This window comes from Loxodonta africana, chromosome 13 (genome assembly GCF_030014295.1).
Source record: "Loxodonta africana isolate mLoxAfr1 chromosome 13, mLoxAfr1.hap2, whole genome shotgun sequence".
NCBI lineage: Eukaryota > Metazoa > Chordata > Mammalia > Proboscidea > Elephantidae > Loxodonta > Loxodonta africana.
Window position 1 is genome coordinate 33,088,091 of NC_087354.1, and position 22,036 is coordinate 33,110,126.

The following is a 22,036-nucleotide window of genomic DNA, read 5'->3' on the forward strand; positions in this document are numbered from 1 at the left end:
TGTGCTTCTGGGCAACAAGGATCCTATCTTATTTCTCTGAGTTACTAGCAGAGCACCTACCACATGCCTTACACATATTTAAAAAATTAAAAAACAAACAAAAAAAAACACATATTAGGTACATAATAATATCTGCTGAGAGTTTGAGAAGTGTATGTTTTCCCCCATCCTTAAATATGCTTACTCCTCCCAACAATTATCTTTTCTTAAAGGATTTAGCCCCCCGCCCCCAAAAGCAACAAGTTAAATCTGTTTTTTAAAAATATTTTAAGTAAAAAACTGTGATAAGAAATAATAGTACAATGCAATTGTTTGTTTTATTTTTGCAGCTCTTTAGTGAAAAAATAAGTGGTGTTGAAGGAACAAAATTAGATGATGAATTTCTGGACATGGCAAAGGTAAGATAAGTTTTTTTTTCTTTTTTTTAAATTGTACTTTAGATGAAAGTTTACGGAGCAAATTAGTTTCTCATTAAACAGTAAATACACATATTGTTTTGTGACATTGGTTTGCAACCCCACGACATGTCAGCACTCCCCCCTTCTTGACCTTGGGTTCCCCATTACCAGCTTTCCTGTCCCCTCCTGCCTTTTAGTCCTTGCCCCTGGTCTGGTGTGCCCATTAAGCCTTGTTTTGTTTTATGGGCCTGTCTAATCTTTGGCTGAAAGGTGAACCTCAGGAGTGACTTCATTACTGAGCTAAAAAGGTATCTGAGAGCCATACTCTCAGGGTTTCTCTAGTCTCTGTCAGGCCAGTAAGCCTGGTCTTTTTTTGTTAGTTAGAATTTTGTTCTACATTTTTCTCCAGCTCTGTCTGGTACCCTCTATTGTTAACCCTGTCAGAGCAGTATCTTAGAGGGCCACTCATAAGCATTTAAGACCCCAGGTGCTACTCACAAAAGTAGGGTATAGAACATTTTCTTTATAAAACTATGTTATGCCAGTTGAGCTAGTTGTCCCTTGAGACCATGGTCCCCACAGCCCTCAGCCCAGTAATTCAATCTCTCAGGGAGTTTGGATGTGTCTATGAAGGCTGCATGACTTTGCCTTGATCAAGTTGTGCTGACTTCCTCAGTAGAGAAAATTTTAATATGTAAATTTTATTCCAAATTGACTTTTGTAGTAAAATGAGCTATACTGATACTGTAAAGTATATTAGAGTGAGAATCTAGGATGGTTAAACACGGGCATGAATATGGAATTCAAAAGGCAATTCGTTCACAATTCCAAGCTGAAATAAAACCCTCAGTATAATTCCACATCCAGTCTAGGCAGGTTCATGAAGATGGGAAGTGACTGTCTTGGACCCTGTTTCCCTCTAGTGGAAAGAAGTTGAAATGCTCAAAAGATGAGCAGTCTTAGCAGTTGCTGCAAGAAAAAGGCCATAGTATTTTGTGGTCATATGTCTTGGAGAACTAAAATATATTTCTGGGATAAGACCTTTCAGAGTTATACAGATTGACTCACTGTGTGGCTTATTCTGAGTCTGTTCCCCATGTGTTGGCCGAAGTGCACGACAAATGACTTTTATGCTGGTTCTGCTGCTAGAACTAGCAGTGTGAACTTGGACAAGCTATTTCACCTTTTCAGAATTGTAACACAAGGATAATGATATGTGCCCTGCTTGCCTCACATGGACGTTGTGAGAATTATGCAAAAATGAATGTAATCAAAGCCTTTAGAAAAACAGGACGAGCTTGATACAGAAATGATTGCAACATACTCCAAAGAATGTTTCCTGGTCAGCTGTATGGATTAGCTTAGGTGGAGGGAGAACTGGGACCACTAGTATTTACCAGCTTCATCAGTTTACTTTCCGTTTGTCTTGGACCCTTTAAATATAGCCTTGCTTTAATAATTAGGTGCCACAGGTGAGAGAGGGAGGAGATAAAGCAAAACATCTGCCCTCAGGTTTAACACTGAGGCCACGTGATATAGCAGAGACATTAGCAGATGCTGGGGAAGGAAGGTGATCTCCAGGCTGTGGCTTGAGGAGTACTCTCTCCAGGCTACCTTGGCCCTAGCCAGCCTGTTCTCCCTGTTTTCTGAAAGAGCTATTGCATTTCTAGAAATATTAATGACTTGAGGGGAAAAGATTACCTCGTTTTTGCTTTTCAAAAAAGCTAATTCTGGAAATTGAAGAACATGAAAACATTTTAATATCATTAACATTTCTGAATTTTAAAAATCTCCTGATGTCTCAAGATATTATGTTTATTACTCATAAAATGATTCCATTAAAATGTTAAATTTAAAAGCATATTTCAGGAGTTATAATTTCAGTTGATGGACTGAGATCTATCTTGTTTACCTTCTCTGTCTTTAAATCCCAGTGAATAACCAGAGAAATATAAATTCTATTGATGAAACAGGGAAAATCATGGAAATATACATACAGCAGAAAGCTTAAGGACTTTATGGGAAGAGATGAATTAGGTGGAATGTGACCCTCCTAAAACATGACACAGAAATGACAAAATGATGGAGACAAACATCCCATGGCAAATAATCACCACACAAAAGTGGAGGAGCAATGGTAACGTCAAGTAAAATTTGATGCAAAAAACAACTAAGTGGAAAAGGAGGTTTTTAAAATATATATATATATATATATAAAAGGATGCAGTCATATAGTCTATTAGAACATTGTAACAGTTATGAATCACTGTGCACCACATAATATAGCATGTAAATATGTAAGGTAAAAGCTGTCAGAAATACATGGAGAATTGACAAAAACCAGAGCAGAAGATTTCACATACCTCTCATAAGAGAATAATTAATTTGATAAATACTAGACAGATTCTTGGAGGATTTGCATAAATATGATTAACAACTTTGACTATAAATAGGTGTAGACATCTGCATTCCCTGAATAGAGAATGCACATTCTTTTCAAATACTTTTGTGACAGTTACAATCGCCAGTCATGTACTAGGCCACAGGGAAAAATACAGTTACAGATTATTTAGTCATTAATGACAGAATCTGTATATCAAAACCCATGATATATGGCTAAATCTTAAATACATTTAATAGAAAATAAACTTTGGGAGAAATTGAATCATTCAAGCCAAGAAGCTAGGAAGAGAACAGCAAATTGAGTAACGCTAAGTAGAAGGAGGAAATCAATACAGATAAAAGGAGAGATTAATGAAATAGAAAGCAATAACAAAAAGGTAGAAGCAATAAATGAACCCAAGAGCTGTTATTTTTGAAAAGCCATAAAATTATAAACCTCTACCAAGACTGACCAAGAAAGAGAAAGGGGAAAAACATTAATAAATTACATAAGGAAGAGAATATAAATACAGAATCATATTCTCCTTTTTCTCCTCTCCCCCCCTTTATTCACCTCTCCCTCTTCTTCCTCCTCCTCCATCTTCTAATAAACAGACATTGGAAACCAGGAATGCTAGTGTCTCTCTAACATAGGTCTGAGGCCTGCTTGCCCTCCTAAGAGAGCCAGTAGCACAGGCCTCCAGACACCCCATGGGCAGGGTGCCAACCAAAAAAAAAAAACCAAACCCAGTGCCGTCGAGTTGATTCCGACTCATAGTGACCCTATAGGACAGAGTAGAACTGCCCCATAGAGTTTCCGAGGAGTGCCTGGGGGATTCAAACTGCCGACCCTTTGGTTAGCAACCGTAGCACTTAACCACTACGCCACCAGGGTTTCTAGGATGCCAACATTAGGTGTAAACTCTAGATTTAATCAACTGGCAAAGATGCAATGTCTTCACACCAGGTAGATTTTACAAAATTTATTTTCATTTCTCTACTTTCTCTATTTTTCTGATTGTTTGTAAGCTATTCACATGGCATTTTTATAAACATACAGATGTACACACATGTACACAGACACATCATAGTATCCCCTTTCTTTCTGGGAGGGAGGTTTTGTTTTTGTTTTAAAACTGCATTAGTTATTATTATTATTTTGGCTAAAAACAACACCCGTTTATTATATCACAGTTTCCATGGGTCAGGAATCCAAGCATGGTCCTCTGCTCAGAGTCTCACAAGGCCGCTGTCAGGGTGTTCGGGCTGTATTTTCATCTGGAGCTCAGTGTCTTCTTCCAAGCTCATTCAGATTGTTGACAGAATCTATTCCTTTCAGTTGTAAAATCGAGGCCCTAAGCTCTTCTCCATAAGCAGCTTCCAGCATGGCTACCTGCTTCTTCAAGGCCAGCAGAAGATCATGTCTTCTGCTTTGAATTACTTCTTTCAGGAAAGACCTGGACTCTCTCTCTCTTTTTTAAAAAATTAAATACACTTTATTTTTTAGAGTAGTTTTAGGTTTACAGAAATATTGCCCAGATTATTTCTCCTGTTAACATATTACCTTCATGTGGTACATTTGTTATAATTGATGAACTAATGTTGATACATTGTTATTGACTAGAGTCCATAGCTCACACTGGAGTTCACACTTTGTGTTGTAGAGTTCTATGGGTTTTCAAAAATATATAATATCATGTGTCCATCATTGTAGTATCATACAGAATAGTTTCACTGCCCTAAAAATGCTCTGTGCCTTCCCTATTCACCTCTCTTCCTTCCCCTGGGAACCACTGAACTTTCATTGTCCCTATGTTGTTGTTGTTAGGTGCCATGGAGTCTATTCTGATGCATAGTGACCCCATATGACAGGGTATAACTGCCCTATAGGGTTTCCTAGGTTGTAATCTTTATATCGGCTTTGCTAAGAATGCACACAGCAAAACATATACCAATTAAACAGTTTCTACATGTATAATTTAGTGATATTGATTATATTCTTTGAGTTGTGCAACCATTCTCACCCTTCTTCTCTGAGTTGTTCCTCCCTCATTAACATAAACTCACTGCCCCCTAAGATACTATCTAATCTTCTGACTTGCTGTTGTCAGTTTGATTCCATATAGATAGCTCTTAAAAGCGCATAATGCTCAAGGCAGACTTTTTTTTTTTTACTAATTAAGCCAAACAGTTGTTTGTTTTTAAGAAGACTTCCAGGGAATATTTTTTGTTTTAGGTTTAACGATTATCTCAGGGCAGTAGTTTCAGGGGTTCATCCACCCTCCATGGCTCCATAAAGCCTGGAGTCTGTGAAAATTTGAATTATGTTGTGCATTTTCCCCCTTTTGATCAAGATTCTATGGAATGTATCAGTTATTTTTTGACTTTCATATTGACGGCCTATATTTTGCAACACTTTTAGAGGACAACCTGTGTAATTTATAAAAGATTTATTTCCAGTTTTGATCCCTGGGCTGGCCTGGAAGCAGCTCCAATGCATACCTGTCAAGATCTGCTGGGCACTTGTGAGTCTCTGGGCCATTTGTTTCTTGGTGTCTATCATGCCAGTAATGAACAATGACAGCATGTAGAACCACCACTAGCCAGCATTTCATGCATAACAGAGACAACGCCTTTTGAATTAATTTTTATATTGGAAAGGAAAGCATAACCCATTCCAACTTTTTTGTTTAATTTGTTTAAGTTTAATTCATTTCTTCATTTCTTGTGGTAAAATATATATAACAGAACATTTGCCATTTCAGCCATTTTTAAGTGAACAATTCACTGACAATAATTACATTTACTATGTTGTACAGCCATCACCGCTAATTATTTCCAAATGCTTTTCATCATCCTAAACAGAAACTCTGTACCCCTTAAGAAACAAACCACCTATTGTCCCCTCCAATAGGGTCACTGTGAGTCAGAATCAACTCAATGGCAACGGGTTTGGTTTTTGGTTTTCGGACCAGCCCCTGGCAACCACTACCTTTGCCTCTAGGAATTTGCCTGTTCTCGATATCGCAGATGAGTGGGACCATACAGTATTTATCCTTTAGTAACTGACTTATTTCACTCAGCATAATGGTCTCAAGGTTCGTCTGTGTTGTAGTGTGTATCAGCACTTCATTACTCTTTATGGCTGAACAGTATTCCATTGCGTGGATAGACCACAGTTTATTTCTCCATTCCTCTGTTGATGGACAAAATTGAGCATGTCTTCATTTCTACACTGACTTTTTAAACCTTCCTGGGACCCTAAATGTAGGCCTTCACCTAAGGGGAACAATTACAATTTCAGGCTCGATGAGAGTGCTTGGTTGAAAAATCTCGACCCTGACCTGGGCTACTATACAAGGAAATTCAGATATTTTTATTAAAATGGTAAAAACGTTTTTCTGTATAAACCACTCTGCAGCTTGCTCTTTTCATTAGCAATGATTGCACTACAGTGGACATCATCCCAGTACGTACAGATCTACCTATTTTTTTTTTTTCCTCATGACTAAAGAGCATTCCTTTATTTGGATGTTTCACAATTTATCCAATCAGTCTCCTATCCATTATAATTTAGGAGATTTTCAATTCTACATCAAGTGCTCTAATAAATGTTTTTTTATACCACTGCAATTTGCTGGTGTGAGTCTGTATGATAAACCTCTAGAAGTATCATAGTTGGCTTAAAATGTGTGCCCACTGACAGGTAGTTCCCCTTCATTCTCCAAAAGGTTGTATCATTTTACACTTCCATTGTATATGAAAGGACCAGTCACTCCAGTTCTTATAAAACCTAATACCGGGCATAATCAATGTTTTAAAATTTTTATGTCAATCTGGTGAGTGGGAATTCTCTTTTTAACTTACAATTCTTTTGAATATTTTAAAAAACGGTTATAGGCAAGTTGTGTTTTTTATCTGTTTTGTTTTATCGATTTCTGCTCTTTCCTTCTGTCTTTTTCTTTTTCATTTATGAGGGTTCCCAGTGTTATGAATATTAAAATTCTGTCTCTTACAAATTTTTCTTTCTGTTTGTCACTTTTGTTAAACTTTGTGTATTGCAACTTTCACAGTTCAGTTTTTACTTTTTATGGAGTCAGATTTATTGATCTTTTCCTTTATGACGTTTGGGTATCAAGTCATGCTTGGAAAGCTTCTTTCTATCCCTGTATTTGACGATAGTCTCTATAATTGAGGTATTTTTATAAGTTGTTTTTGATCTATATTTTTATCCTGTATGTCGTGTGAAATATGAATTACCAATTGTTGAAATTTTTAAAAAAGAAAAAATTGAAATTGTATGGATATTTGAATTAATTTTACTTGTTAATTTGACAAGGACTTACATCTTTCCAAAACTCAGTTTTCCTACCCTGGAGAATGGTATATAAGTATTGTGTACTTTTTGTAATATTCATTCTTGCTATTGCATATATTTTATTGCTTTTATGAATAGGCCCTTTTTCTTTACATTTTCTTCCAGAATTGATGGTATATAATAAAGATATTGACATTTGCATGTTTAACTTTATTGAATATTCTCATATGAATTCTCTGGTTAACAAACAGAAAGCCCAGGGATGGTTTTGTGTAGGAAAGATTCAGTCTTAACCTGTCAGCGAAACCTTGATGTTAACTTCTTCTGAACACAGAACAAGGGAGCATTTCTATTTTATAATAGTGGTGGCGATCATTCTTTTGTTACTGATTTACTGAGGTAGTTTCTATCTGGGATCATTATTATGGCAGCCTTATATGAGTATGTAAATTCAAGTTCAGCCAGCAGGTAAGGAAATTTTGGCTCGGTAATGCCTAGTCCTGGTTTTGAGAGACCTTGAGGTGTATCCAGTAATCTAGTGGAGCATAATAACTTTTCCAAGTTCTCTAAAGACAGGTTAATATTCATTTTAATGTTAAAAAGAAAAAGAAATGACTGTTCTCCAGCATCGTTGGGAGATGATGGCACAAAATTTGCAGAGAATATTGCCTGTCTCAAAAACGTTGAAAGCGTTCATTTGTTTTAAAACCATCATAATAGTTTTATAAGTATTAAATTAATGGAAATTACTGCTGTTTTTCTTTGTCATTTGCTAACGTTTTCATGTGTTTTTTGTTGTTGTTCTTGTTTCTAAGAAAATAGATATTACCAATAAAGCTGTTGCAGAAATTCTTTCAAAAGCTACAGAGTATCTTCAGCCAAATCCAGGTAACGTTAGAAAATGTCTTGAAATATTCTATTTTTCATTCTTTCACTGTCACGGACTCTAATAACCCATGTTTACTTGGCGGCACAGTGGTTAAGTGCTCAGCTGCTAACTGAAAGATCAGCAGTTCGAACCCACCAGCCACCTCACAGGAGAAAGATGTGACAGTCTGCTTCCATAAAGATTTAATTGCCTTGGAAACCCTGTGGGGCAGTTCTGCTCTGTCCTGTAGGGTGGCTATGAGTCAGAATTGACTCAATGGCAATTTTTTTTTTTTTTAAACTTAGCACAGGGTTGACACAATCTAGAACAATATCTTCTATGTCCATCGAAATAATGAAATTCAGTGTTTTAAAGCTGAGTCTCCAATAATCAAAGGTAGCCCCAATGCATCCTAGCTTATGAGAAACAGAGCGGATACCCTGGGGAACTGTGGCAACATGGTCTGGATGAAGTCTTAGTCCTAAAACCAAGGTATCGCTAAGCAAAGACACTTTATGAGATACTTCAGAAGCTCATTGAAACTTTCTGTAGACATTTTCTTAGTCTTCTGTCATCCCGTTCTGAAGGTATATATTAATTTGAAAGGGCTTTCACTTCCTGGCTCAGACCCTGAAAACATGAGGCATGATGAATATGAAAAACAGCATGAGAAAGCCCGGTGCTACATCAGCTTCTCATCAGGAGCTCTTTAACTCCTGTGTCTTCAAGCAACATCCTTGATGAGGTTTTGCTGGGTTGTAAATTATAAAAACCAATAGAGGGCACCCCAGGCCTTCTGTTCTGCGGATTTCCAAAGCTGCCTTTACTTCTTAGGAATTTATTATTTGCAAATAAAAAGCACCACTTGCTCTTGAGTAGACTCATGGGGACCCCACACAATTTACCTATAAACCCGAAAACCAAACCCGTTGCCACTGAGTCAATTTCAACTCATAGCAACCTTCTAGGATAGAGTAGAACTGTCCCACAGGGTTTCCAAGGCTGTAATCTTTACAGAGTGGACTGCCACATCTTTCTCCTGTGGAGCAGCTAGTGGGTTTGAACTGCCGACCTTTTGGTGAACAACGGAGCACTTAACTGCTGCGCCAGGAATCAGCACAGACCTAAACACCTGAAAATCTAGACAGTAAAAGTTTGTTGAAACATTCATTTAATAAAATATATCCAGAGAGGGTGGCTGGTGTAGAATTCTGCAGGATTGTAAAGATGATTACGGCATTAAAAATCATAATGTATCACTTCCCTAATCTCATCAATGATTGAGGTGAACCACTCAAGCTCCTTTCCTGATAATTAATCAGCAGATATTGGATAAGTGCAACCTTTATGCTAGGAGCTTCCTGGGTGCTGGGATACAGTGTTAAGTTGGACATAGACCCTGCCCTCAAAGAGCTGACATTGGAATGGGATAAGGAGGCGTTGGCCAAGAATGAAAGTGTCCCCTTGGCTGGAGGCCTCCAGTTATGCCTGGAGAAGAGGAAGGGAGTCCCGTTGTTGTGTGCCATTGAGTCAGTTCCAACTTGTAGTGACCCTATATAACAGGGTAGAGCTGCCCCATAGGGTTTCCAAGGCTGTAATCTTTACAGGAGCAGACTGCCATGTTTTCAAACCACAGACCTTTTCGTTAGCGGCCGAGTGCTTAACCACTGCGCCAGCAGGGATGCCTGGCAGCCTCTGATCCAGTTTAATGGCGTGTACTCAGCCCTGTTACATCCCACGTCCCACTCTGACAGTGGCAAAGAGGGGGCGGAGTGTGTGCATGTCTTCGGTGGGCGGGTAGAGGAGCATGAACCTGCATGGCTGAGGGAAGGAGGATCAGCACTTCGAGGCTGAGGGCAGCAAGGTTCAAAAAGGCTGGCACTGTGAGCATCAATACTCAATGCTCAGAGTGTGGTCCATGGATCCGTAGTCTCCCCTGAGAGGCTTCTAGAAATGCACAATCTTAGGTTCACCCCAGAGCGACTTAATCAGACTCTGCATTTTAACAGAATTCTTGGGTGATTTGTCTACACATTAAAGTTTATCCCTTTGCTACCTAAAATTATCTCAAATACCACAAGCTAGTATGTGACTCGCTTTCTGCGTTATAGAATAAAATGCCAAATCCTTAGCTTCATGTTCAGTTTGAAGTCCCATTTCCCCATAGCTGTCTCCTGTTTCGTCCTGTCTTAATTTCTTGTGCACCGATTACATCATGAGCATTCTCACTTCTACACTTTTACTCACACCATTTCTGCCGCTTTAGAGGCACCCTTCCATCTTTTTCCTGTATCTTGCTATCTATTCCTTTCCCTACTCCACTCCAAACTGCATTTTCATAATTACATCACCTGCATTCTGTCTTTCCAGTAACTAGACTGAGCTCTTTGAGAGAGCGCAGAGCTGGCTTAGGTTTCTCTGCACACTTACTTTGGAGTCCCTGGGTAATGTAAATGGTTAATACTCTAGCCTGCTAACCACAAGGTTGGTAGTTCGCATCCACCTAGAGGTGCCTCCAAATAAAGGCCTGGCAAGTGACTTCTGAAAGATCAGCCATTGAAAATCCAGTGGAGCAGTTCTACTCTGACACACATGGGACTGCCATGAGTTGGACTTGACAGCAATTGGTGTGTTTAGCCCTGGTGGCACAATAGTTATGCCCTTGGCTGCTAACAGAAAGATTGCTGGTTCAAACCCACCCAGTGGCTCTGTGGGAGAAACGGGGCTCTGAGGGAAGAGCTTTGTCATCAATCTTCCTCTGGTCTAGAAGCTTTTCAGTGCAGGGACTCTGGGTCCAAAGGATGCGCTCTGCTCCTGGCTCTTCTTGCTTGGTGGTAATGAGGTCCCTCTCTCCTCTGCTTGAATCTCTCCTTATATCTCAAAAAACGTTGATTCAAGATACGACCTAATCCTGTAGACTGAGTCCTGCCTCATTAACATCATAGAAGTTAGGATTTACAACACATAGGATCATCACATCAGATCATAAAATGGTGGACAACTACACAATACTGGGAATCATGGCCTAGCCAAGTTGACACACATTTTTGAGGGGACACAATTCAATCCATAACAGAAGGCAAGAAGCAGCAACTGCCCATCATTTCCTTATGGACTAGGAATACAGGTTGGTGAATCCAACTATGGGTGAATCTACCTCCTCCTATTGATTCTGCTTCCTAAATGTGTGAAGCAGACATCAGTCACAATGTCGAATTCCTGGGGGCAAGAAGGGGAGTGGTAATGACGAGTTGATGATCTGAAGCACACCGGTCAGCAATAATTTTATTATTTTATCGTGGTAAAATATATATAACAAAAAAAATCCATTTAAACCATATTTAAGTGTACCATTTAGAGATGTGAATTGCAATCATCACCATTATCAAGTTCCATAAGTTTTTCATCACCCCAAACAGAAACTCTACCCATTAAACGTTAACTCTCTATTCCTCTCCTTTCAGCCCCTGGCAATCGCCAATAAATTTTTGTTGCTATTCATTTGCCTATTGTGGACATTTCATAAGAGTAGGATCATGTGATATTTGCCCTTATGCGTCTGACTTATTTCACTCAGCATAATGTTTTCAAGGTTCATCCATGTTGTAGCGTGCATGAATCAAGACCTCATTTCTCTTTATGACTGAATAATATTCCATTGTATGGATAGACCACATTTTGCTTATCCATCCATCTGTTCACGGACACTTTGGTTGTTTCCACCTTTTGGCTATTGTAAATAATGCCGCAGTGAACATTGGTGTACACGTTATCTGAGTCTGTGCTAACCTGTTGCCGTGAAGTCAATTCCAAATCACAGTGACCCTATAGGACAGGGTAGAACTGCCCCATAGGGTTTCCAAGGCAGAAATCTTTACGGAGGCAGACCGCCACAGCTTTCTCCCTCGGAGCAGCTGGTGGATTCGAACCACCAACTTTTCAGTTAGCGGCCGAGTGCTTTAACCACTGTGCCGCTAGGGCTACCACAGCAATACTATTCTTAGTTTTCAGTCGGTTCCTGGGAAAAACTGTCTTTGCAGGTGTGTGTGCCTGGCTTAATGTATTAGTAGGTTTAAGCATTCCTCAGTGTCTCACTCTCTGGGTGATGCTTGTTAACAGCTCCAGTTACTATTATTTGGAGTCAACATGTGCTACAATTCCTATTTTCCATTATGACTGTGCAGTCAACTTAGCACCAACCTTGGTAAAGAATCTAGAAAATCAAGAGAAAATGAAATAGGGTACACAGAATCCTTTCATGCCTCAGACCTGGCATTTAGTCCAAGGTGACCTCGATTTTGGCAGTTGCATTGGTTACATGCTGTCACTCCACCTTGTAACTGGAAGGAATTACAAATGACAATGTTTTTAAGCATACAGAGCTAAACTGGGAATGCTGAACACTGTGTCGAAGATCCGAGGGCAGGTGAAAACCACTGGGTACCCACAGACGGAAGGCCTGCTGGGCGATTGTATGCTGAAATACGGGAAGGAGCTCGGGGAGCAGTCCGCATTTGGTGAGCACTCACACATCGCCTGAGGATACTTCCCTCGTTGGTTTTAGGTTATGCACAAAACCATCATTTTGATAACCTTTATTATTTTTCATATTACCAAAGCATGCATGTTCATTGCAGAGAATTTAGAAAACAGACAAGTAGAATAAAGAAAAATGTTAACAACACTCTTAATTCCATAACCCAGTGATGTTAGCTGCCGTCGAGTTGGCCGCTAACTCATGGTGTCCCCACGCACAACACGACTGTTGTGTGTGCCAACCCTGGGTGGCACAGACCATCCAGTGCTTGACTACGAGCCACAAGGTTGGTGCCTCAAACCCACCCAGAGGTGCCTCGGCAGACAGGCCTGGCCATCTGCTTCAGAAAGGTCACAGCCTTGAAAACCCGGTGGAGCAGTTCTACTTTGCACACGTGGGGTCGCCATGAGTCCATGTCGACTCGACAGCAACTAGCAACAACAAAAGTGTACGTATCCTTTTGTAACCTGTTTAATTCCCCAGTATGTGGTGATCCAGTCATAAAGTAATCTTCTAAAACACTGTTTTTAAAGGCTGCAAAATATTTCATGTTTGCTCAACCAATCTCACTTAGTGAGTATTTAGATTTTTTTATCTTTATGTAAAAAAATGTTGCATAGCATTTCTGCTGACCCTCTTCATAAATAAGCCTTTGGGGATGGCTAAGATTATGTCCTTAGATGACGTTCTGAGACGTGAACTTGCTGGGTCCAGAGTATGCCTGTTTTTCAGGTTTTTGAAACATATTTCCAAATGACCCTCTAGAAAGGCTGTACCAATTTGACATTCCTGCCAGGAGCGGGAGTATGGGAGTATATTTCCTTACACGATTACTAACCTGGGAATTGTCTTTTTAGTTTACATTTAAATCACTTATAATTTGGTATGTAATATATGAAAACGATATCTCAGTGCTATTTTAACTTCTCTCTCTCTTTTTTTTACTGTGTATAGCTATGGTCGCTATGAGTCAGAATCGACTCAACGGCCGTGGGTTTTTTTTTTAAGTTTGAGATTGCATTTTTTCATGTTTGTTGACACTTTTGTGAATTGTAGTTTTGTATCTTTGCCTGTTTTCCCATTAAACCAACCAAAAACCAAACCCGTTGCCTTTAGCTTATTCCGACTCATAACGACCCTACAGGACAGAGTAGAACTGTGCCATGGAGTTTCCAAGGAGCAGCCTGGTGGATTCGAACTGTCAGCCTTTTGGTTAGCAGCCGTCACACTTACCCACCACACCACCAGGGTTTCTGTTTTCCTTACCAATTTATGAACTCTTTAAATGGCAAGGATATTTGCCTTTTGTCTGTCTTATACATAGAGAATGTTTTGTCACAGGCAGGCATTTGCCTTCTGACCTCCTATATGGCATTTTAATGGAGAAAGATTTTTGCTTTTTATATAGTGGAGCTCATTTTCCTTTACGGTTTCTGGCTTTGGCAAGATGTTGAGAAAGAGTTTTTCCATACCGCCTTACGCCTCCACATGCAAGAATTATATAAGTATTAACTTAAACATTTTTTTAATACATTATATTCCTTGTCTTTCCTTTAAATTTTCAGGCCCCTGAATTTATCGGATGTACACTGTATAATTACTCTGTTATTTTTTTTTTTATAGGGTCGCTATGAGTCGGAATTGACTCGACAGCGCTGGGTTTGGTTTTTGGTTTTGGTTAACACTGTACAATAGGGTTGTAACTTTGTTCTGTAGCAAATAATTAGCCAGTTGTCCTTTATTATAAAGTTCAACCTTTCCTCCCTGATTTGAAATCACCCTTTTATTATATACTAAATTTTTATATCTTAAGTTTGTTTCTGGTCTTTTTCTGTTGTTTTCTTAGTGTATGTATATATATATATATATATATATATATATATATATATATCTGTTTTGCTCCAGTGTATATTGTTCTAAGCATTCTAGTTTTAAAATATATTCTAATATAAAAAAAAACCAAACCCAGTGCCATCGAGTCGATTCCAACTCATAGCAACCCTATATTTCACTAAAATCTCCCCTACTTATTTTATTGAAAAGATTTCGTGAATATACTTTTCTCTTTTTCCAGATGAAACTTAGTCACTTTAAGTTCCCCCTATTTAAAAAAACAAAACAAAACAAAACTAAGTTTTGAATGATGTTGCTTTCCATTTATAAATTAAATTGGGGCGAATTGACGTCAATGTATTAAGTCTTCCTGAAGCATTTGACATGTTTGCTATTTACGTGGTGGTAATAAGACAGGACAGTAACTTTTTTGTTTGTTTTTAACAAGACAGGGTGTGGAAATGGAGAATTCAAATATTTGGCCACTGTAATTAATCTAGGAAATTAGGAAACAGTTTTGTGAAAAGTTTCTTTAAATCCCAAATATTAAAACATTAATAAGTGATAGAGGGTCACAGTGTCCTTTGGATCAGTGTAATGTGGATTTTATTTTATTCCATGGGTGAATGGGTAGTCGATGGCCTATTTCTTACCCTGAAGGCAAATGTTTTGAGGGAACAAAATGAGACAGCCAGGCAAGCCCTGGAATCCAAGGACATTCCTGCCACATACCTGGCCACAATGACCAGGCAGGGGACTTTGAGAGCCAGACAATTTGGTAACTTCACAGGAGCCCAGCAACTCACAGGCATGTGGGTTAAGGATGAGAGCTGATGTCAGGAGGGCAGGAAGCAACCAAACGTTTGCTGTTCTGAGGAAGAGGCTGTGCTGTTAGGTGTTTCTTCTTGGTGCCTTATCAGGGCGTCTTTCTGAAATGCACAAGCCTCAGTGGGCGGAGGTGGAGCCCCACGCCCCCGTGGAATTTGACATGGCTATTTCTGGTCAGTGGACCTCATACACAGCCACCACCTGTGTGTTGTGTGTTGCTATGATGCTGAACAGGTTTCAGTGGAGATTCCAGACTAAGATGGACTAGGAAGAAAGACCTGGCAATCTACCTCTGAAAATCAGCCACTGAAAGCCTTATGGACCACAGCAATCTGATCTGCAACTGATTATAGGGGTGGCACAGGACCAGGCAGAGTTTTGTTCTGTTGTGCACGGGGTCTCCATCAGTCGGGGCCCAACTCAATGGCAGCCAACAACAACAACATTTGGGGGCAAGCGGAGGCAATGCCCATTCCAGGGAGGCGATGACCAGTGTTCAAAATGTAATGTTTGGAGTTTTCAAAGAAACGCATTTGAAAATGTTTCTGTCAAGGGTAAACTGACAGTCTGAGGTGTGGGTCCTGTCGGCAGAGTCAGAGGTCGGGACAGGTACAGTTCCCCCATATCTGACAAGCTGAGCAGGAAGGAGTCCCCAGGCTAGGCAAGACATAACGTCTCCATCTAGGAAAGATTTAGAACCAGACTCAGGAAACTTGGGTTAAGGAAATTTAGTTTCCCAGAAAGAATGAAGCTACCAGTAGGTCAAAATGGAGTCCCAGACAGCTTTAGTTGAGAGTAACAGTTTCTTTTATGTTTTGTGAGGTTCTGTAACACCCTGGTGGTATAGTGGTTAAGTGCTACAGCTGCTAACCAAAACGTTGGCAGTTCAAATCCACCAGGTGATCCTTGGAAACTCTATGGGGCAGTTCTACTCTGTCCTATAGGGTCACTGTGGGTCGGAATTGACTCTACGGCAATGAGTTTTTTTTTTTTTTTAAATAACACACTGTTTAGTTTATTTCTTATAAACAAAAACAAAAAGAAACAAACACACACGTGAGATGAGGCAGCTATTGGGAAGAAAAGTGAGGCGAAGCCAATGTTGTTATCCCTGTTTCACAGGTGAATAAACTCCGCTTGCCCTACTGGTGGGTGAAATAACTTGAAGGTCAGACTTGGGCTGGGCCTTAAAGTCTTTCAGTCTGGGAGGTGAAACACTCGAAGCTCCATCTACCTTTTTACAAGATTAGCTTGAAAACCCCAAATAAAAGAAAACTGTTAAGCCTAGGGTGGCATTTCCAAGGCTGTCTTCTAGAGAACTATGCTATCTTTATCATGCACAGCAGCCAGGACGCCTGCTTGCAAATGACTGCAGATTAGCTGCGACTGAGAGAAACCGAAAAACCAAACCAGTTGCCCTCAGTGATTACGACTCACGGTGACTCCATGTGTGTCAGAGTAGAACTGTGCTCCACAGGGTTTTTAATGGCTATGCTCTTTCCAGGGTGCCTCTGGGTGGACTCAAACTGCCAACCTTTTGATTAGTACAACAAAAAAATTTTTTAATTCCTGGCCAATGCACCTCAATCACAGCCCCCACCTGTCTTGTCAGTAGAGCCTTGTCAGGTGTTGTTATGACGTTAGGGGAGCCTCCAGATTAAGACAGATTAGAAAGAAAGGTATGGCAATCTACTTCTGAAAAATTCAGCCAGTGAAAACCCCATGGATTGCAGTGGTCCCATCCTGTTGTGCATGGGATGGTTATAAGTTGGGGACCAACTCAAACAACAGCTGACAACAATCTGGCAGAAGCTGCCCATTGCTGTCCAGGAAGGCTGGCCTGGGCCTCACTGCAAGAGCAGGCCCTGCCCATCCTGCTGAAAGGATGTTCCGTGTGACACCCTCAGGCTTTCTTGGACATCAGGGAAGGTGGGGAGCCCTAGAACTAGTCTAAAGGACACAAGGAGCTGCCTCAAGATCTGATAGCTAGAAGCTGAAATGAGGTTTTGTTTGCTTATTTCTGTTGTAATCATTATTAATTCATACTTATCCCCTGATGAATGAATCCTTTTTCTTTGTTAAGAAGGATTTAATTCTTGAGCTTCTATGGAACCCTTGGTGCCAGGAGTTCACAAAAGCACGTTTTTTTTAAGTAGCTTTATCGCCATCTAGTGGCCAAAGTCGTAGGTGTCTTGGTCTGTCAGCCTCGGAATGTCTTATTTTACGTGGTGGTGAAAGTGCTGAAGGTCTTAGAGAGCAAAATGTAGAAAACAGGAAGGCTTTTCTTTCTTTCTTTTTTTCTGGGCCAGAGATTCCAAGGTCCCAGAAGCGAGGACCTTCTTACACTGTCATCCTCGAACTTTGGAGAAAGAATTAACTGTCTCTGCTTTCCTGGCACGGTCTCCTGAAGCAGCTTTTTTGTTTTTTTTCTGTTCCAGGCAGTGCACTGATAGAAGTTGGCGAAGCCATGAAGCTGATGGCTGAAGTGAAAGATTCCCTTGACATTAATGTAAAGCAGACTTTTATTGATCCGCTTCAGTTATTACAGGACAAAGATTTAAAAGAGATTGGGGTAAGTCTTCCAGGCTATAAATATACCTCTTGTTACATAAAATGTTTCTATTTAAAACCATTAAAACATTTCTGTAGGGACTTGGTGAAAGCATCCTCTTATGTGGGGTGGTGAAAGAATAACTCAGCTATGTTTATCTGGGCTCAGTGGAGGGAAAGTCCCAGAATCAATTAGCCCTATCTGTGTGGATGTGAGGGTGTGGCAATGGGTGGATGTGAGCCAAGTCCCTTTTAGCTTTAAAATTCTGTATCTTATTGAAGGCAGCATAGAGCCCCGGTGGTGCAACGATGAAGTGCTTGGCTGCTAACTGAAAGGTTGGCCGATCAAACCCACCCACTCAATGGCTACATGGGAGAAAAACGTGGTGATCTGCTTTTGTAAAGAGAACAGTAGGAAAACCCTATGGAACACAGTTCTGCTCTGTCTGTGGGGTCATCATGAGTCAGGGTCCACTGGACAGCAACTGGAGCTCATTCCTTCTCCCTGCAGCCTTCTTGCTCACGCACCCCAATGTGAACTCTGTCCAGCTGCACTGAATGACTCGCCATTCCCTGGAGACATTTTGCTTTTGCTGTCTCTATATCATTGTCCCTCTGCTTTTGCCACTTCTCCTGGCTAAGTCAGCCCACCTCTCAGATCTCAGCCCAGAGGTTCTTTTCCCTAGGGAGTTCTCTTATCTCTCCCCAGACTTAACTAGGTGCTCCTTCTGTGAGCCCTGGGAGCACCCTGTGGTATGTGCTTTGCCGCACCTATCAGAATGTAAGTTCCTTGGGGCAAGAAAGCGTGCTTTGTTCACTCTTGTAGCCATAGTGCATGGCGCATGGCTTCTGCTCACACATTACTGTTGAACGAATGATTCTAGAATGGAAGTGACATTCTGGGGTGGGGGATGCCAAAACATCTTTCCCAAATGCAGGCACAAACATCTCCTTTGGTGAAATATATAACCTGTCCTTTCATCTGGTAAAGTTATCCTTGAGGAAGGCCACACAAAAGGGTGCTTGTACTCTTCCACTGCGCTTGAAGCTGTAGGATGGATAGCCAGGGACACGTGTGTGCGTTCTGTGTAGCCAGTCAGAGAAATTGTGTGAAATATACTCATTTTTAAATGTTGCAGTTCCCTGTGCAGCAAAATAATTTTCTAAATGGCATCTCTTGGTACTCAGCTTGTTTGAGATACACACACACACACACACACACACACACACACATATATATATACATATATATATGTTGTATGCTGTCAAGTCAATTCTCACTCGTAGCCACGGTATATTATAGAGTAGAACTGCCCCATAGGGTTTCCTAGGCTGTAATCTTTATGGGAGCAGAATGCCAGGTTGTTTCTTCTATGGAGCTGCTGGTGATTTTGAACCACCAAGCTTTTGGTTAGCAGCCAAGTGCTAACCGCTGTACCACCAAGGCTCTATATATATGTATAAAAAATCCAAAAACCAAACCCACTGCTGTCTAGTCAGTTCTGACTCATAGCGACCATACAGCAACCCTATAGGACAGAGTAGAACTTCCCCATAGGGTTTCCAAGGAGCAGCTGGTAGATTTGAACTGTTGACTTTTTGGTTAATGGCTATAGCTGTTAACTACTGTGCCACCAGGGCTCCATATGTATATAGGGTGGCTGTGAGAACTGACTCGATGGCACCTAACAACAACAACATATATATGGAAGCAGCAGTCAAGAAATTAATGTTTTGCATTGGGCAAATCTGTTGCAAAAAACCTCTTTCAAGTGTTAAAAAGCAAAGATGTGACTTTGAGGATTAAGGTGCGCCTGACCCAAGCCATGGTATTTTCAGTTGCCTTTTCATGTGCATGTGAAAGGTAAGCAATGAATAAGGAAGACTGGAGAAGAATTGATGCCTTTGAATTATGGGTTTGGTGAAGACTATTGAATATACCATGGACTGCCAGAAGAACGAACAAATTTGTCTTGGAAGAAGTGCAGCCAGAATGTTCCTTAGGAGCAAGGATGGTGAGACTTCATCTCATGTACTTTGGACGTGTTACCAAGAGGGACCAGTCCCTGGAGAAGAACATCAGGCTTGGTAAAGTAGAGGGTCAGCAAAAGGGAGGAAGACCCTCAAGGAGATGAATTGATACAGTGACCACAACAATAGGTTCAAACATTGCAACGATTGTGAGGATAGCGTAGGACTAGACAGTGTTTCGTTCTGTTGTACGTAGGGCCACTGTGAGCTGGAATCGACTGCACAGCACCTAAGAGCAACAACAGTTGTCATCAAGCTGACTCCGATGCATGAAGACCCCATGTATGTCAGAGTAGAACTGTGCTCCATACGGCTTTCAATGGCTGATTTTTTGGGAAGTAGATTGCCAGGCCTTTCTTCCAAGGTGTTTCTGGGTGGACTTGAACCTCCAACCTTTCGGTTAGCAGCCAAGCATGTTAACTGTTTGCACCACCCAGGGACTCCTGGTGTTTGATATAGGGACCCTATAAATTAAAACTTAAATCATATAAATGATCAAGAGTTAAGAGTCTAAGGTTCAGAAGGCTTTTCCTAGTCTCAGCTAGCCTGTATGTATCTCAGCAGTTAGGACTGGAGAGCCAATTCATTTAACATACAACTGACTTACATCTAACAGGATTTTATGGCTTTAAAAGACTTTTACAAACATGTCTTCATCCACGGGTGACCAGACGAGCCATCCTTGTCCCCATTTTACAGACACACATTGGAGGTGCAGAGGGGTTTAGGGGCTTGCTCAAAGTCACAGAACATAAAAGAGGGATGCTGCTGACTTTTAGTCCCTTATACTCTCCTCACCTCATCATCACAAAAGTTAGAGTTGGTGCTACCCGCTAAAATGAATAGCGCAAGTTACCTGTGTGCTCCAGCAGAACAGTCAGTTTTCATGTGCACTTTAGGTACCAAATAGCTGTTTTCCATGGATGACAATCCTAAACTATTAAAGGCACCACCCCTGCTCTGTACAGTATCCCCTCTACAGTGTTTCCGATGAGGGATTTCCTCTGCTTTCATACCAACTGTGTTGGGGAACTTACTACCACATAAGCAGCTCATTCCATGAATAGACAGCTCTAGTTGTTAAAGGGATTTTAATATTTTCCAGAAATGTCACCATTTTAGAGGTTGCCTATGAAGTTTCTCCTCTGCACATGTCACATTCATTAACAGCATTTTATTCTACGTATGTTCTAATTGTTTGGGAACTTTATGGAAGGTTCATAAATATTTGAGGGAATACTAGAAATTTGTGTTTTTATATGCTGCTTCTTAGCATCTGTCAAGAATGTACAAGAGAAATGTCCCTGTTTTTGTTAAAGGTAATTTGGTTAGAAATTATCTTGACATTAACAGAGTTGAAATGAGGGATCCTACAAAGAACTTTGGAAAATGCAATCTGAGTGCTGATACTGCATCCTTATGTTCCATATGGACACTCATCCATCCATCCACCCATCCAGTCGTCCATCCATCCATCCAGCCATCCATCCATCCCTCCATCCATCCATCTATCCACATCCCTCCATCCGTCCATCCATGCATCCAGTCATCCATCCAGCCATCCCTCCATCCATCCATCTATCCACATCCCTCCATCCGTCCATCCATGCATCCAGTCATCCATCCATCCATCCAGTCATCCATCCATCCATCCATTCATTCAGCACAAATATTTCTTGAGTACCTGTAGTGAGGGATACGAAAGACATGAAAAATGTGTTCCTGCCCACTAGGATTTTAGCCAAGAAAAATCAATGACTATTTTTTTAGAAATAATGAAGATTTCTTTGTGTCACCTTTTGAGTGTAACAGTTCTCTGAGAGACTCCTTTTTCCCTTTTTAGCACCACCTGAAAAAGCTGGAAGGCCGCCGCCTGGATTACGATTATAAAAAGAAGCGAGTAGGTAAGATACCAGATGAAGAAGTCAGACAAGCGGTAGAAAAATTTGAAGAGTCAAAGGAGTTGGCTGAAAGAAGCATGTTTAATTTTTTAGAAAATGATGTAAGTATTTAAACCAAACAGGAGACTTTCGTGTAAACAAAACATTGAATGTATGACGGGAATCAACATATTGAGAAACTCTAGGGCCTTACTTGTTACAAAAGCTTCCAGAATTTTCTGTAGCCATAATCTCTTGCCTCAGAGATGGTCTCAGACAGCCAGGAGGACTCAACTCAAATCCGTTGGGTTTATCACAGGATTGTTTCAGAGATGTGTTGGAATCGACTCTGGAGGAGGTGGGGTTGCCTTAGGGGAATTGTATAGTAGATCTTCACATTTGAGGCTATGG

The 22,036-nt window shown here is 40.5% G+C and overlaps 1 protein-coding gene across 2 annotated transcripts in view; it reads left to right on the top strand.

Annotated features, from left to right (window-relative positions):
• Nucleotides 1-22,036, top strand: part of SH3GL3 (SH3 domain containing GRB2 like 3, endophilin A3) — a 193,930-nt gene that overhangs the window by 142,091 nt on the left and 29,803 nt on the right. Inside the window, exons 2-6 of one of the 2 annotated variants that reach the window (XM_023552988.2) lie at nt 330-398; nt 7,914-7,986; nt 12,340-12,483; nt 17,603-17,736; nt 21,589-21,747. In XM_023552988.2, the coding sequence (XP_023408756.1) occupies nt 330-398; nt 7,914-7,986; nt 12,340-12,483; nt 17,603-17,736; nt 21,589-21,747 (579 nt within the window). Of the gene's footprint in view, nt 1-329; nt 399-7,913; nt 7,987-12,339; nt 12,484-17,602; nt 17,737-21,588; nt 21,748-22,036 lie in introns of those variants that run through there. The other variant, XM_064267193.1, reaches the window with a different exon arrangement.